General features: G+C 39.5%; 1 protein-coding gene across 5 annotated transcripts in view; it reads left to right on the top strand.

The window, feature by feature from the left end:
* The window catches only part of PIP4K2A (phosphatidylinositol-5-phosphate 4-kinase type 2 alpha), a 210,484-nt gene that overhangs the window by 98,407 nt on the left and 93,956 nt on the right, over positions 1–18,121 (top strand). For 4 of the 5 annotated variants that reach the window (XM_030550383.1, XM_030550381.1, XM_030550382.1 and 1 more), the window contains 2 exons: positions 8,139–8,236; positions 9,351–9,447. In XM_030550383.1, the coding sequence (XP_030406243.1) occupies positions 8,139–8,236; positions 9,351–9,447 (195 nt within the window). Of the gene's footprint in view, positions 1–4,337; positions 4,425–8,138; positions 8,237–9,350; positions 9,448–18,121 lie in introns of all 5 variants that reach the window. The other variant, XM_030550384.1, reaches the window with a different exon arrangement.

An 18,121-nucleotide genomic window follows, 5' to 3' on the forward strand; every position in this document is an offset into this window, starting at 1 on the left:
TGCACTGCACATGACAGGCAGTGATTTTTGTGTTTTTGTTTTTACTTCTCCAGTATTCAAGTGCTAGTATGCTGCCATCACAGGGCACTTCACATGCCATGTATAAGTCAAAATCATTCCTGAATTCTTCTGTCTTGCCTGGGAAAATACACAGCATATTTTCATAGTTGCTAAAATTGCATGACATCTGAGCTTGACAAATGAATCAAACACTTTACAGTTGGCAAAAAGAGATCCTGATCCATAGAGTCCATCAAATATATTGCGGGGTATAGTTGGCTTTAGTTTGCTTTGAAATTCTGATGTGAAAGCATGCATTGCAGATGAAAGGAGTTGCCTTTTGGATCCCACTGACTTGAGGTTTCACTTCTTTTAAGGCACCATGTACATAAGCATCAACTTGTAAATTACAGTAAGTAATTAAGCATTAGGTTTAATTCTGTCAGAATACAAGCAGCAATAAATTACTTGTATGCAAAGCAGACAGACATTTAAGGTACATTTTGTTTCTAATTGCAAATGAACCCCATAGATTTTTCCAAAAAATACACACAGACAAGATAATTTGCATTACAGTTCTCACTGTTTTCTGTTGTCTTTGATCATCCATGTTAGTTTCATTGTCTTATTTGAGGTGACTGCATCATCTTTAAAGAGAAGGTCTGTTACGCTGTCCCAATGGCCAGGTATGAATCCTGCTGCTTGGATCCAGGAAAACCAGTATGATGGCACAACACAAGGGAGCACATGCAAACTTCTTAACGCTCACCTTGTTGCCTTCACAGACTTTTTTTTTTTAATAAGCTTTCCTTTGCTTGTTTTCATATTTATATATTACTGGAAAATGTAGCACAAATGTGTTGACCACCCAGGACGCAACAGTTTTGATTGTGTAGTCAATGGCTACATGCAAAAGATGAGCAATATATGGAGTGTGCGGCTGATGTGCATACATATGAAGCAGAGCTAAAAGTTCGAACCACAGACATCATCATTTGGAATCTCTACAAAGCACAGTAAATGGAAAATCCACAGCTGCTGCTTTTGTCTCATTCTTCCCAAACTGTTTTACGAAGCCTGTGTTACCTTTCCTTGACTTGCTTAATTTAAGGTGAGACTTAGTGTTGAGATGTTCAGCATTACGATTTGTCTTTCTCTGTATTTCTAGTTTACGATCTTTGCAGCACAAAATGTCCTTAGCTTCTTTTCCAAACTTTTTCACTGTTTCAAATTCCAGGTCAGGGCATTCCTGTAAAGTTTTTCTTTTCAACCTGTTACTAATATATAAAAAATATTGGCTTATTTTCCCTAAAGAAAGTACCTCTTTGTTACTGAGTAGGTTGATAGTGTTCTGTTTTAAATCATGAATTGAAAGATGACAAAAATATGGCAAAAATTCACACATATGCGACTAAAAAAAAGTCCGGACACATGCTTAATTTTGAGAGAGAGAGGCTGGTACCAGAGATTGCACTGAAAGTAGCGTTCCCATTTTCACTACAAATAGGTAAAATTTTATTTCGTTTATGCTGTAAGTGATGATTCTCTTGCCTAATAGTAATTAAATTAATATACTTGGTTTTGAGTCCTTTGCAAACAGAAATCTCTTATTTATTTTTCTCCATACATGAAGCCCTAATACTTTATTGGTGCATATTAATCAGCTTTTGTGGGAAATCATTATAGACGTGTGACTTCATTGTACTCAAGAGAAACAGCTAAGAAGAAAATGAATGTTTCAGCAGTTTTATTTTGTGACCTTTGCCAATAGAACAGTTTCAACTGTTTTTTAAACTTTTGAGTTATAGCTGTTGTAATGTAGTTTTCAGTTATAGCTGTTGGTGTTACACTCAACCTTGAAAATGACATTTCATTTATTAACGGTTTTATGTTTTGTTTTCCCTCCTCTTTTCTCTAATGGCATTTAAATCAATAACTTTTCTTTTCTCTCATGTGAATAAGCAGCATTGGTATAAGCACTATTCTGAGAGGCATGTGTGCTTAACTTTTGTGTGGAGGCATGTACAAAATACTTTGTGTCAGATTTCATATAAATATTACTTTAAATTCTGTGTCAGAGGTGGCCTTAAAACAAAGAGCATAAGATTGAATGTTATCCTGAAGCGCAGGTTTGTCATTGGTTTAAAACACTTAAAAGGTATAAAATATCTGATATTTGGCTTACTCTATTAGTATCAGAGGGGTAGCCGTGTTAGTCTGGATTTGTAAAAGCAGCAAAGAATCCTGTGGCACCTTATAGACTAACAGACGTTTCGGAGCATGAGCTTTCGCGGGTGAATACCTACTTCGTCAGATGCATGTAGTGGAAATTTCCAGGGGCAGGTATATATATGCAAGTAAGCTAGAGATAACGAGGTTAGTTCAATCAGGGAGGATGAGGCCCTGTTCTAGCAGTTGAGGTGTGAAAACCAAGGGAGGAGAAACTTGTTTTGTAGTTGGCAAGCCATTCACAGTCTTTGTTTAATCCTGAGCTGATGGTGTCAAATTTGCAGATGAACTGAAGCTCAGCAGTTTCTCTTTGAAGTCTGGTCCTGAAGTTTTTTTTGCTGCAGGATGGTCACCTTAAGATCTGCTATAGTGTGGCCAGGGAGGTTGAAGTGTTCTCCTACAGGTTTTTGTATATTGCCATTCCTAATATCTGATTTGTGTATGTTTATCCTTTTCCACAGAGACTGTCCAGTTTGGCCAATGTACATAGCAGAGGGCATATGCTGGCGTATATTACATTGGTGGAATTTCAGGTGAATGAACCGGTGATGGTGTGGCTGATCTGGTTAGATCCTGTGATGGTGTCGCTGGTGTAGATATCTGGGCAGAGTTGGCATCGAAGTTTGTTGCATGGATTGGTTCCTGAGCTAGAGTTCCTATGGTGCAGTGTGCAGTTACTGGTGAGAATATGTTTCAGGTTGGCAGGTTGTCTGTGGGCGAGGACTAGCCTGCCACCCAAGGCCTGTGAAAGTGTGGGATCATTGTCTAGGATGGGTTGTAGATCCCTGATGATGCGTTGGAGGGGTTTTAGCTGGGAACTGTAAGTGATGGCCAGTGGAGTCCTGTTGGTTTCTTTCTTGAGTTTGTCTTGCAGTAGGAGGCTTCTGGGTACACGTCTCAACTCTGCCCACATATCTACACCAGCAACACCATCACAGGACCTAACCAGATCAGCCACACCATCACCAGTTCGTTCACCTGCAATTCCACGAATTTTGGCTTCTGAAGTGAGTTATATGAGCATAAGATAGGGGTAATGAAGTGGAGAATGAGGCCCTTTAACCCCTGCTCCTCCCCTCTTGTATCAAAAGCTGCTTTATCTGTATGGCTACAGTTTCCACAGTGAGCTGATGACATGGTATCCCTTTCTTTGTTGCACAGAGCTACAAAACTAGTCAGGTTAAAACTAGCCTACAGAAAATATTAGACATGAAGAAGTCTACTTTCTTTGAGTGACGGTGCCTATATATATTCCAGTCATGGGTGTGCATGCATGCCATGCGCCAGAGCTAGAAGGTTTTTGAAGCAGTGTTTGAAGAATTAGACGTGCTTGAATGGTTTAAGTTAATTGGTGGTCTGTACTGCTAGGAGGTGTCATTCCTCAACTGAGGTAATTAAAGGTCACATTTGGTTTTATGCAGTATTATATTGTCCTAGAAGAGACTGATTGAGAACTGACTGTCATATACTCTAAGACTGAGTGAATACCTTAAATCAATCTGTTTTTTCTCAAACAAAAAGTTAAATCCTGTTAGGTTGTATTAATGCTCCTTTCTGATGTTTTTTTCTTCATAATCTAGCAAAAGAGCTTGCTGGAAGGAATGTTTGTGGAAAACTGAATTTTAGGTGAATTCTGGAGAAAGCAAATGTTTGATATGTAAATACAAATATTTCCACTGTAATCTGATTCTTAGAGTTACATTTATTCAGTCAGGGAACAGAAATGACTGCATATGACTGTGGGTCCAATTAAAACTAAGCAACACAGCTTGAACTTCAGTTATCAAATTATCACACCATACTGCTCATGTACAACCTATAGACCAAGTCCTAGTCATAGACATTTTTCAGCAAATTAGAACAGTGAACAGATTTAAGAAAATCTGATAGTGTTCAGATGCGTATAAAATCCTAAATTTGCTGAATAAATTTAATTTACATTAAATGGGTTACCTTTTTAAGATGCGTGAGTTAAACATAATTAGTAGTTTTTATTTTAATATTTAAAACACGTAAGAGTGCTTGTGACCAGAATACAGACACACACTGGTGCTGCTTTGGCAACATGTGGTTGTGCCTACTCGAAGATCTGTTCTCCTTCATTCCAGGAAGCAACCAGAATTTGATGTGTAGAGTGCCTGTCTGCTACTTGGAAGAACAGGACACTTTTAATATAACTAAAGCTACCTAAAAGAGTAGGTAATTATATGCAAGCAAATCTAAACATCCATGTTTGTTATCTGTTATAACAAACTGTTATACTGTATGATATCTGTATGTTTATCTCTTATCCAGCTTTTTGTATGATGGTTAAATATGGTCCTGTATCATTACTGAATCATCGGTGCAGGTTGTTCCAGTGTGAATTTATGAAGAACAGTGAAATCAACCAAAGACTGCATATTTTAGATGGTAGTGAGTGCTCAGTCAACAGTTCTTGCTGCTTTTACTGTTCCTTGTATTTAATGAGAATGTGTCACAGTGATTTATTAGGTTCTGTGGATGCTTTTACAAGTAGGTCTTGAAAAAATTGCCAAACACTTACTAATCCAGGGATTCTGAGGCTGCTCAGACTTCTGGGAGGAGGAGCATTCTTCCTAGAACCTCTTGGATACTGTGATATGTGCAGAAGGGTGCACCACTTTGCCCATCCCCAAAGACTTGCCGTTTGGGTCCTGTTCTCTGTTAAATAACTCTGTAGTTGCTCAGAGCTTTTCAAAACAGCACTGAAGTAAAATTGATTGATTCTTATCAATTTCACTGCTGCCCTCAAGGGTCCGAGTTACTGCAATGAACTTCGAGGATCACTGCTGTCACTGGGGAAAGTTGTAAGCAGCAGAGATAGCAGTGGAGCTGTCTGGCTGCAGATTTAGGAAGGCAGCACTGCATTGGTTTACACCCACTTCAGATTTGTAAGGACTAAAGTCTTAATTTTTATTTTGTGAGAAAGCTCAGTTTCTCCAAAAGCTCATGGTAAGTGGATTTTTCAAGCCACTCGCAAACCACTACTCTGATACTCTGATTCAATGAAACCTTCCTATACCACTCCATCTGTATAATATTTACAGTTAAACTTCTGGAAATTAGAATCCTATATATTAGGTCATCTCTACCCCATATCCTTGCCAGTGCAGGACTCTTCCCTGGGGGGCAAACTAAGGCTCTCTTCCTCCATTTGGCTCCACATGGAGGGAGGCTTTCCCATGTTTAAAACCTCACTGAAGCTCACAGGGCTCTGCATGAGCACAAAGATCTGCCAATGCAAATTCAATTTCAGGACCAGGATTCAGAACCCTGCAAGAGCCATGACTAAAAATACTTTCTGAGTATAGTATTTGGTGATCTTTCCCATGGATTTTTCACTAATGGTTTGAAAGGACTATTGAGCACTTGATTCATAAACAAAAATAGATCATTTTCAGGTAGTAGTTTATGCTGAGCAGTCATAAGAGATTGAAATTGTTTTTCCACTATGTTACCAAGTTAAAACTTGTTGTAGTCCACTGAGCAACCAGTGCTAATTATTGTGTTTGTTAAGCTGTGGTTCAAATACTGTGCTGGAAAATTTAATAAATACAACAACAAAAACATGTTTGTTTTCAAAAGAGGTGAAGTACCTGTGAAGTTTCTTTTTGATGTATGAAAACAATTACATTTATTTTTTAACATAAATATTGGTAATGAACTTAAAGGTGTGACATAAATGGTCACTTTTGAAATTTTAAATATAATCCTAAAACATTTCCTAGTTTAAAGGGATACTGTGAAGTCAGATTTACCCCAGAATTTAGGCTTTGTTAAAACAAGTTTACAGTATTCCAAAATTAAAGTGACTAAATGTGTTTATTAATTTAAGAAATAAAATTCCAGTGGAAACAGGATAACCCAAACATTCTTCCTCTATATTTGCATCCCAAACATAGCAGCATTGTACATGAACCAGAACTTGAAATTAACTAGAAACTAATTGATTTTTGTTATCCAGATAGGCAGTGCAAAAAGTAAGGCCCTAATTCTCCAATTTACCCCAAATTAGTGAGTCTCCATGCAGATTCAAGTATCTGCCCTCATGTTAATCAAGGCCTAAGTTACATATATCACATAAGTTACATATGTCCTGTGCAGGATTGAAGCCTAAACTAAATATATATAAAGATTTAATAATAAATGGAACCTGGAAAGAAATTTGTTGTTTTTTTGTTTCTAATACTTTTAACCTGACAATGTTCTTTTAAGCAGTTGCTCTTTTTAATCTGTTTGGCTAGCATCAAAAAGTATCTTATCTTTCCCTAGTTTCTCTGCACTTTTCCCTTCTACCACAACTTTCGACTAAAATAGACGTATCAATAAGACACATTATACCACATAAAAACAAAAGAATGTCTTCTCAGTTAAAAAGTGTGAGAAGCATAAATGAGATCTTTAGTGATATTATTCATTGGTAATGTGTCTGGTTCCGTTATTACTATGATTTTATGTGAAAAATATTACACATTTTATTTTTGCTTGGAATTATTACTACTATCATCAGTAGGGTGCTCCTCTGAGATCTGACAATAAAATCTGGTAGAATTGTAAATTGTTGTTAATCTGCATTGGCAGATTCAATACAGAAATTGAACTGAGACCTAGAATTGTAATCATTATTACATTGATTTAATGTGATACATTGCCATGAAATTCTTCATTGTAATAAGGGTTTTCTTTCAATTAGACTTTATAGCTGCCCTATAAGGAACCATTACCATTGAAACAAAAGCAAATTCTAAATACAAGTGGGGTTTTTTGTTTTGTTTTTAAAGACTTTCTGGATCCCTGGATGCCCTCTAAGCTTAGGGGGTCACTTTAGTGTGATACCTATTCAATCTCTGTCACTCCTGATATGACTGAAGATGACTTCAGGAAGCTACTCAAAGCACTTCTCTGTCCTACTTTTCTTCACTTTTCTGAGCATATTACCTCCATGGCATTTCCAGGTTCTGTTAACCCAGAAGCAGAGGGCCAAGTTACCACCATGGCAGCTTGTTGTGCTATCGCTAGGCCATGGCCTCAGCTCAAATCAATATTATTGCCATCTCATTATCTGTGTTCTTAGCTGTTTCAAATCCTCATCCACTATGGTGATGATAGTACTGCACCCATCAGACAATAATAGAAATTGCATTCAAATAGATCTGTAACAGTCCATAAAATATTCATTGGAAATATACTTACTTTGAGGTGTTTAAAAGGTGGAGTGTGAGAAGATGTGTAAGAAGAAATGTTTAAATCAAGGCATCTATTTTCAGTACAGTTGTAGTAGTAGGACTCATGCACATACTGAGAGCAGAGGGGAGAGGGACTAGTTTAGGCTGTAAGGGAAAGTGGTAATTAGTGTATGAAATCTGGCAATATTGTGGCAAATGATCTGGGGTAGAAAAGTAGTTTTGCCCAATAAACAGGAGCAGCATTTTCATTGTTAAACACAATTTCTACTCTGATTTCACATCTGATTGACATTTCTGAGAAGTAGTACTTTCTAACAGTACTTTGCAGGTTCTTGGCACTTACTACAATATAGATCAGGAATGCTTTTCCTACTCTCTCCATCATAGCTGGCCCCTGACCAAAGCAACACTTTAAAAAAAATTACTGAACAGGCAACTGATGACATTGGTCATTCTAACAGTAATTCAAAGTAACTATGCCACATTTACTGATAAAACTGGACGGACACATGTAACTTTAACATATCATTAAATTTTTCATCCAGAAAAACTGAAATTGCTTTAGGATTTATTCTCCTGAATTTAACAAGTTTTAAAACAAACTAAACATACCATCTTTGCCTGAAGTCATGTGTAGAGGGTATTTGTAAAGTGTCAGCAAAGCTAAAATGTTATTAAATGTTTGTTTTTCTTCTCCTCTAGATCAATGAACTGAGCCATGTTCAAATCCCTATTATGTTGATGCCAGATGATTTCAAAGCATATTCAAAGATAAAGGTGGACAATCACCTTTTCAACAAGTAAGTGCAAGTAACAACCCTTTGTAAAAGGGGATAAAGCCCCTGGCAGCGATATTTTACAAAATTCTATAAAGTGTCATTTTTCAATGAATGAGAGTAAAGTTTTGCTGATTAAGTTAATCCTGTGATAAACACAGCCATCTGTTATATTCTAAAAAGCAACAGCAGGGCCTACTGGGTAGTACTCTTTGGCCATATGGTATATTATTACCCATGAATATCTTATATCTAGAAAATGATTATTCTGTTTATGATGGAAATTTTTGTTTAGATATTTTAAATGCATAAATCTTTATACAGTGATTTTTGATATCTGAAACAAAAAAGGTATAAATCAGAATAAACAGTGGGATAGAGAGTATTTCAAAGCCAAATAAGTAATGTACACCTTTTCATAATCCTTGATATGAAATCATATAAAGGTTGGCCATATTACCCCATTCTGTTATATGATAAACTGTGGAATCAGTTAGAAATTTATTAGAATGATTTAGCAAAATAATAACTTCAGGCATTTATTTTCAGCAATGTACATTAGTTGTGTGTTTCAGATATAAAATAATAGCATGTGCACTTTTATAAAGATAAAATGAAGGTTAAAAATATTCTAGAAAGAAAATAATGGAATAATTCCACTATCTTCTAATCTGTGGCAAAGTTCAAAGAGAAGTAGCAGCAATTACTCTTTCTGAGTATAACAGGGAGGTTAATTATAGGATTTTAAAACTAATCCATCATTAAAGGAGTCCATGTTTTATAAAAGCTTTGTTTCTCTGAGTTTTTTGGTGTCATAGTTGAATCCTTGTATAATCCAATTTAAGGTTTCTCCTTTAGAGCATTAGTAGGGCAAAGGGGAAATTATTTCACTGTTTTTTAGTCCAGATGTGAAGACTTGTCAAAAGTTAGATATATGGACTTCATCGGGTTCTTATATAGTTGATTACCAAGCCCTATGTGTATGTCTATAAAAGAGAGAAAATAGACCTGATAGAGGTTGGAGTAGATGGACTCTTAAGTCTGCTTTGTCTCTGTTGTACAAAAGTTTAAGATGTTATTGTCTTGAATTCTTTAATTGAACATGCAATGAATTTTGCTGTTTTTCATTCTGTTTCAGAGAAAACATGCCAAGTCATTTCAAATTTAAGGAATATTGTCCAATGGTATTCCGCAATCTGAGAGAAAGATTTGGAATAGATGATCAGGACTTTCAGGTAGGTTCACTATCAATATACTTGTGAAGAACTATTCATAGCTCCACTGGCTATGAACAGGAAAATCTCCGTTTGTGTAGAAGTCTGCCCACAGATCATCATCAATCAGGCTTATCCTTTGAAAGTCTGTCTGCTCATTCAATGAGAAAATGGGCTTCTCCTACCCTTCTTAGTGATAATTAAGAAGGAACAGGACAGGAGTATACTAATTCTGAGATGGTCAGTGGTGTAGTTGAGATTGTGCAGGAGCTGTAGACCCACATGAAGGTGGGGTTTTTGTTTTGCTTTTGGAGGGGGTTTCTTTTTAATTATAAACTGGGGGAGAGGGTTTGGAGTCTGCTTAGGCATTTAATAAGGGATCCAGGAGCGAAGCCCTAGTAGGGTAATGCCTGCTGGCTCTTCATTTGATGTAGACAATATTGAGGCAGCAAGAGAGTTTTCTGCCTCTTTCCTATTTTTTCTTTCTTGCAATTTTCAGTATCTTGGTCCTTAGCTTTTTCTTGTCTCTGTGTCCTCAAGACTTGTCTGTCTGTTCTCCTCCTCCTGTCGCATCCCTAGGGCCCTATCAAACTCATAGTCCATTTTGATTAATTTCACAGCCCAAGGGTTTTTTAATTGGTCAATTTCAGGTTTTCAGATGTTTACATCTGAAATTTCGCAGTGTTGTGACCATGGGGGTCCCAACCTAAAAGGTACCCAGAGGTGGGTCTGGTCTCTTCCCCCCTCCCCAGCCCAACTGGGACTCGCAGCTAGGAGCCCTCGGCTGCGGCCCTCCCAGCAGCATGGAGAAGGGCTTATTTCACGGTTCATGCCTTTCTACTTGTTCTGTTTCCTACTGCTGCATGTACCTGCCACAGTGAAGTTGTTGAGGCTGGGTATAGTGCCTCTTGCAGTAAAAGGAAAGAGGTATGTCTGGACAGCACCAATGGGAGATGCTGTATTCACTGAGCAACTTTAGCAAGGCACATCAGTAACACGAGTGTTGTTTGAAAATAGTCTCGGTGCATGTGTCAGTACCTCTGTCTTTTTGTCCTTCTCACCCCATATTTTACTAACAAGAAAGAGTACCATGGTGGTACTTTTGCTGTCTTCCAATTGTCATGCCTTGAAGACAGAAACATATGCAGAGCATTGGAGCAGAGTGAAGAGCAGATTTGGCAAGCTAACAGAACACTGCAGGACCTGGCAGTGTTAAAAGCAGCTCTCCCAGCCTGATGACAACTCTGGCTGCTTAGCTTTCTGTCCTCACAAATAGGAATGGCCAGTACTGCACCACTATAGGAAAAGTACACCTTTACCCCGATGTAACGCAACCCGATATAACACGAATTTGGATCGAAAGCGGTAAACTAGTGCTCTGGGGAGTGGGGTCTGCGCACTCTGCGGATCAAAGCAAGTTTGATATAACGCGGTTTAACCTATAATGTGGTAGGATTTTTTGGCTCCCAGGGACAGCATTATATCAGGGTACAGATGTAATAGCGTTCTGTTCCAGCATAACCTTACACCTACCTACTGCCATTCCCCTAATCACTTGTGGCTGTATTTCCTTCACACACTATTCCAGCTATCCACCTCCTTCCGCCATGACACTACAGATGGTTCTATCCTTTTTCTATCCAATGCTTATTGTGAACCCAATATTTTTCCCTTCCCTGACAGTGTCCCAGTCCTGGCATTTTATTATGCACTCTTCCAATATAAGTTATCTGTTTTTCTCCCCTTCACCATTACCACCACACCATCATTCAGCTGCATTTTTATTTCATTTTGACATACTCTGACATCTGCTGAATTTCCACTTGCCAAACCTGGATCTTAGATTTCTAGCCTGGTGAAATGATGGTACAAGCCATTCCCATCTGTTTTGAGCCTTCTAAACTTCTGCTCCATGTTTTAGAGTTGCTGATTTAAACTAAGAAAGCAGAGCTGATTGAAATGTTCTGAATTTTTATGTTTTTAAGCAAAATTTTTCATTGAAACTTGTAATTTAAATGAGAAGATTGGGATAACTTTTTTTGCAAGCATTTTCTCAAAAAATTCAGCCTGTTTCTCAATCTGCTATAGAGCTTGTCAATTTTTTCTGAATTCTGATGTTAAAAGAATCAAAACTAACTTCCCATTTTTCAAACAGCTCCCTAAGAAAGAAGATATTCTGTAATATACTTGAATTTAACATTTACATTCAGAATGTTTCGTCAAAATTTTTACAGATCCTTCCACCTGTAGGTTTCTGGTTCAAATTCGGCTAATCATAGAAGATTAGGGTTGGAAGAGACCTGAGGAGGTCATCTAGTCTAACCCCCTGCTCGCAGCAGGACCAATTAAATCATCCTAGCAGGGGCTTTGTCAAGCCAGGCCTTAAAAACCTCTAAGGATGGAGATTCCACCACCTCCCTAGGTAACCCATTCCAGTGCTTCACTATCCTCCTAGTGAAATAGTTTTTTCCTGATATCTAACCTAGACCTCCCCCACTGCAACTTGAGATCATTGCTCCTTATTCTGTCATCTGGTACCACTGAGAACAGCCTAGCTCCATCCTCTTTGGAATACCCCGTCAGGTAGTTGAAGACTGTTATCAAATCCCCCGCCCTCTCTTCTCTCCTGCAAACTAAATAAGCCAGTTCCCTCAGCCTCTCCTCATAAATCATGTGCCCCAACCCCCTAATAATTTCCCTTGCCCTCCCCCTCTGCAGAACTCTCTCCAATTTGTCCACATCCTTTCTGTATTGGGGGGACCAAAACTGGATGCAGTACTTCAGATGTGGCCTCACCAGTGCTGAATAGAAGAGAATAATCATTTCCCTTGATCTATTGGCAATGCTCCTACTAATGCAGCCCAATATACCATAGTTGCCTTGGCAACAAGAGCACACTGACTCATATCCAGCATTTTGTCCACTATAATCCCCAGGTCTTTTTCTGCATAACTGCCACTTAGCCAGTCGGTCCACAGCACGTAGCAATGCATGGGATTCTTCCATCCAAAGTGCAGGACTCTACACTTGTCCTTGTTGAACCTCATCAGATTTCTTTTGGCCCAATCCTGCAATTTGTCTAGGTCACTCTGGACCCTATCTCTACTTTCCAGCCTATCTACCTCTCCCCCCAGCTTAGTGTCATCTGCAAAATTGCTGAGGGTGCAATCCATCCCATCATCCCCGGGGCACTCTGCTTGATACTGGCTGCCTACTAGGCTTCGAACAGTTGATCACTATCCCTTGAACCCGACGATCTAGCCAGCTTTCTATCCACCTTATAGTCTGTTCATTCAATCCATACTTTTTTAACTTGCTGGCAAGAATATTGTGGGAGACCGTATCAAAAGCTTTGCTCAAGTCAAGATATATCATGTCCACTGCTTTCCCCATATCCACAGAGCCAGTTATCTTGTCATAGAAGGCAGTCAGGTTCATTAGGCATGACTTGCCCTTGGTGAATCCATGTTGAATCCAACCTTCCTCTCCTCTAAGTGCTTCAAAATGGATTCCTTGAGGACCTGCTTCATGATTTTTTCTGATGACTGAGGTGAGCCTGTCTGGTCTGTAGTTCCCCAGATTCTCCTTCTTCCCTTTTTAAAAGATGGGCACTATATTTTTCCAGTCATCGAGGACCTCCCCTGATCGCCACGAGTTTTCAAAGATAATGGCCAATGGCTCTGCAGTCACATCAGCCAACTCCCTCAGCACCCTCAGATGCATTAGATCCAGACCCATTTATTTGTGCATGTCCAGATTTTCTAAATAGTCCTTAACCTGTTCTTTCACCACTGAGGGCTGCTGACCTTCTCCACATACTGTGCTGCCCAGTGCAGCAGTCTGGGAGCTGACCTTGTCTGTGAAGACTGAGGCAAAAAAAGCATTGAGTACCAGCTTTTTCCACATCCTCAGTCACTAGGTTGCCTCCCCCATTCAGTGAGGGTCCCACACTTTCTCTGACCACCACATTGTTGCTAACATGCGGGTAAAAACCCTTCTTGTTGCCCTTCACATTCCTTGCTAGCTTCCACTGTAATTGCGCTTTGGCCTTCTTGATTACACCCCTGCATGCTCAAGCAGTATTTTTGTACTCTTCCCTAGTCATCTGTCCAAGTTTTCACTTCTTGTAAGCTTCCTTTTTGTGTTTAAGCTCACTGAAGATTTCTCTGTTAAGTCAAGCCAATCGCCTGCCATAATTGTTGTTTCTGTACGTCGGGATGGTTTGTTCCTACACCCTCAATAAGCTTCTTTAAAATACAGCCAGCTCTCCTGGACTCCTTTCCCCATCATATTAGCCTGACTCACAGGAAGGCTTGCCTTCAAATAGAGCCATCTATAGTCAATTGTCCTGGTTAATGGGAGCCATTAAGATTCCAAACCACCATTAATGGCCTACACTTTGCACAATTACAATAGGACCTCAGAGTTGTATTTCATATTTCTAGTTTCAGATACAAGAGAGAGACCTTTACTCAAATAGGATGACCACACTCAATAGACAATAAGCTTTGTAATGATACCTTACAAGAGACCTTTTGCATGAAGAATATTCCAGTTACATTATATTCACCCATTATCATATTTTTATAAAGTCATATAGACTGCAACATCACGCAGGGTCCATATTCTGCTGCTCTCCTTTCTTCCTTTTGTCAGGATCCTGAACTTGACCATCTCAGGATCACTGCGATCCAGGTTGCCACCCACTTCTACTTCCCCTACCAATTCTTCTCTGTTTGTGAGCAGCAGGTCAAGAGGAACATGGGCCCTAGTTGGTTCCTCTAGCACATGCACCAGGAAATTGTCTCCAAAAACTTTCTGGATTTTCTGTGCACTGCTGTATTGCTTTCCCAGCAGATGTCAGGGTGATTGAAGTCCCCCATTAGAACCAGGGCCTGTATTCTGGAAACTTCTGTTAGTTGTCCAAAGAAAGCTTGGTCTACCTCATCTTCCTGGTCTGGTGGTCTATAGCAGACGCCCACTATGACATCATCCTTGTTGCTCTTGCCTCTAAACTTAACCCAAAGACTCTCAACAGGCTTTTCTCCAGTTCCATACTGTAGCTCTGAGCAATCATACTGCTCTCTTACATACAGTGCAACTCATCCACCTTTTCTCCCCCACCTGTCCTTCCTGAATGGTTTATACCCATCCATGACAGTGCTCCAGTCATGTGAGTTACCCCACCAACTCTCTGTTATTCCAATTACATCATAGTTCCTTGACTGTGCCAGGGCTTCCAATTCTTCCTGCTTGATTCCCAGTCGTCTTGCGTTTGTGTACAGGTCCTAAGATAACTAGCCGGTTGCCCTGCTTTCTCAGAATGAATCAGGAGGTCCTCTGTTGCGCCCTTCTCCTTGTGTTTCCTCCCAGTATCCCATTTCCCCATTTACCTCTGGGCGCAGGTCACCATCCCCTGGCAAAACTAGTTTAAAGCCCTCCTCGCTAGGTTAGCAACCTCCCTGCAAAGATGCTCTTCCCTCTCTTTGTTAGGTGGATTCCATCTCTTCCTAGCAATCCTTCTTCCTGGAACAACATCCTATGGTTGAAGAATCCAAAGCCCTCTCTCTGACACTACCTGCATAACCACGCATTTACCTCCACAATTTGGTAGTCCCTACCTGGGCCTTTTCCTTCAACAGGGAAGATAGACTAATGAAGCTCCTCTTGATCAGGAGGAAAGTGGATTCTATAGCTGAGGTACTTTCATGGAAAACGCTCTGCCAGGTACCCTCTCGCATTTAAATTGGAAGGAATCTAGCTCATACACCTCCAGTGACCACTGCTATGTACATTCTATAGGACAGAGGTGATCTGTTAATTAGGCAGGTCCCAGGCCATTTAAGACTTAAGTTAAAAGCTTCATCTTAAGATCACTTGAAGGCAGTAGGCAGTCAATGTAGATCATGGAGCACTTGTATCATGTGCTTGAAGTGAGATATTCTACTTAATGAGTCACCTCATTCACTAGTTTGAGTGTTGGCCTGCTAAACCCAGGGTTTTGAGTTCAATCCTTGAGGGGACTATTTAGGGAAATTGGGTAAAAAAATCTGTCTAGGAATTGGTCCTGCTTTGAGCAGGGGATTGGACTAGACCACCTCCTGAGGTCCCTTCCAATCCTGATATTCTGTGATCTGTCTGCATCTGTCTAGTTTTGGAGCAAAGCTGACCTTGTCTTAATGATGACTAAAGATAATCAGCCAACACAAAACATACAGCCTCTGTTCCATGACCCAGTTGAAACATTATTATGTGTAACCTAGGGTCCAAATTAACCAGAACATGCCGCATTAAGTATATTGAAAGCATGCAGTTAACTGATTGGCAGCAATTTATAGAACAGGAAATATTAGAAAGTATTTGGTGTATAATTTCAAACAATTAATAAATCGATAAAATTTTATAAGATGCTTTTGGAGGATTCTTGAACAGAAAGGCTGAGTCAAATATTTACTGTGAATTATTTATATAGTGCTACTTATTTGTATTAAATCACCAAATTACTGCGTTCTTAGAAATTTAAAAATAGAAAGTTCTCTCTGCTGATTGTGCTCTTCTCACATTTCATTTGCAAATATAGTTATCTTGTCTCCCATCCTCAAAGAAGCTCACACTGAGACAGCTTCTTTTCATTTACTACTTGTTTGTGCAGCTGAAGCAGCAATATTGCAGTCACTGGAAATGTTCATAGCTTTGGGAATAGGTTTTAATAGGTTCCTCCTCCTACAGAATCAGTCCCACATGGCTTTTCCACTGTGCCCCATAAACTCTGTCTTCTGTGTGGAAGTTTAAAAAGAATAATAGTTGGAAAACCTTAGTGGAAGTAGATTATAAGAGAGGATATATTTGCCATGTTTTTGCCAATTGATATTGAAGGGGAAGGTGTTTTTCACAAATCCCAAGCAAGCTTTATATTACCTAGAAACACCATCCTTTCTCCCTCCCACCTGAGAAAATGCACACACCTTAACATTACCATAACTCTCATGTACCATATACACCTCTACCACGATATAATGCGACCCAATATAACACGAATGCAGATATAACGTGGTAAAGCAGCGCTCCGGGAGTGGCGGGGCTGCGTACTCCACTGTATCAAAGCAAGTTTGATATAACGCAGTTTCATCTATGACACGGTAAGTTTTTTTGGCTCTCGAGGACAATGTTATATTGGGGTAGAGGTGTACTATGCACTGTAGCCTTAACTCTGCCCTCTTGGGATGCCAGCTTTCTATCACCCCCCTTTGCCAAACTACCCGCTCCTAATACAGCACACTACTACACCAAACATCCACAACTCATAGTGTTGGAAGGGATAGTTAAAGGCGTGTGTGCAGGAGGTCAGACTGAGGTTGTGGTATGCAGTCTGTGGTGGTATACAGTAGTTTAGTGGTATCGTTAAGGGTTTGTGCCCGTGGGTGGTGGAGAAGGTATGTACTGTTAGCTGTGTGAATTTTTTTTATTTCTTTGATCTTACGGCTTTTTGTCATGTATACTGTGTATGTGGCAACCCTAAATGTTTCACAAGTAAGTTTTTTTGCATATTATTTATTATATAATTATGCAGAGTTATGAGCTATCATTCTTAATGGAAAACTAATGAGAGAGGAAGTAAATTGACCATCATGATCATTAAGACCCAAGTCACTAACTAATAAACTTCTGACACCAAAACAGCAAATTCCATTCCTAAGTGTGACATTTCTATCATAGGAGAGTAGATAGGTGGTGTCTTAATGCAAACTCCATTTGGAAAGATATTTGACCCCTTTAAATTAAGGTTTTGGAGAATTTGGATTTTTCTTTTCCCTCGCTCTTCAGCAGAGATGGAGAGAGGTTGGTGCTCCAGGGAAAAAGAGAGGTGGAATGGTTGTTACCGTTTAATAAGTGGCATAGACTAATGTTTAAAATGCTTTGGAAAATTAAGGTGAAATCTGTGGATGTTCAAGGTGACAAAGTTATCATAGCAATATGTATGTAATGATAACAAAAGATTTAACAAGGTGCAAAATGACCATATTTTCAAAATCAAAAACCAGAATGCTTTTGTGGAACGGTTTTTAGAGTTGCAAAATAATTGTACAAAAGACTTTTAAAAAAATGCAGCTGGTGTCAGTATGCCAGCTTCTGACAAGCATATTACTTGAAATGGAAGACTTTTTTCCTTTTATTTAGTGTTCTGAATGTATGCAGTGTTGTTGTAGCCGTGTCAGTCCCAGGATATTTGAGAGACAAGGTGGGTGAGGTAATATCTTTTGTTGGCCCAACTTCTTTCTAAAGGTATGTCTACACTACGGGATTATTCAGATTTTACATAAACCGGTTTTGTAAAACAGATTGTATAAAGTCGAGTGCACGCGACCACACTAAGCACATTAATTCGGCAGTGTGCGTCCATGGTCCGAGGCTAGCATCAATTTCCACAGCGTTGCACTGTGGGTAGCTATTCCATAGCTATTCCATAGTTCCCGCAGTCTCCCCTGCCCCTTGGAATTCTGGGTTGAGATTCCAGTGCCTGATGGGGCAAAAATCATTGTCGCGGGTGGTTCTGGGTAAATGTCATCAGTCATTCCTTCCTTCGGGAAAGCAATGGCAGACAATCATTTTGCACCCTTTTTCCCTGGATTGCCCTGGCAGACGCTGTAGCATGGCAACCATGGAGCCTGTTTTGCCTTTTGTCATTGTCACCGTG

Source organism: Gopherus evgoodei, chromosome 2 (genome assembly GCF_007399415.2).
Source record: "Gopherus evgoodei ecotype Sinaloan lineage chromosome 2, rGopEvg1_v1.p, whole genome shotgun sequence".
NCBI lineage: Eukaryota > Metazoa > Chordata > Testudines > Testudinidae > Gopherus > Gopherus evgoodei.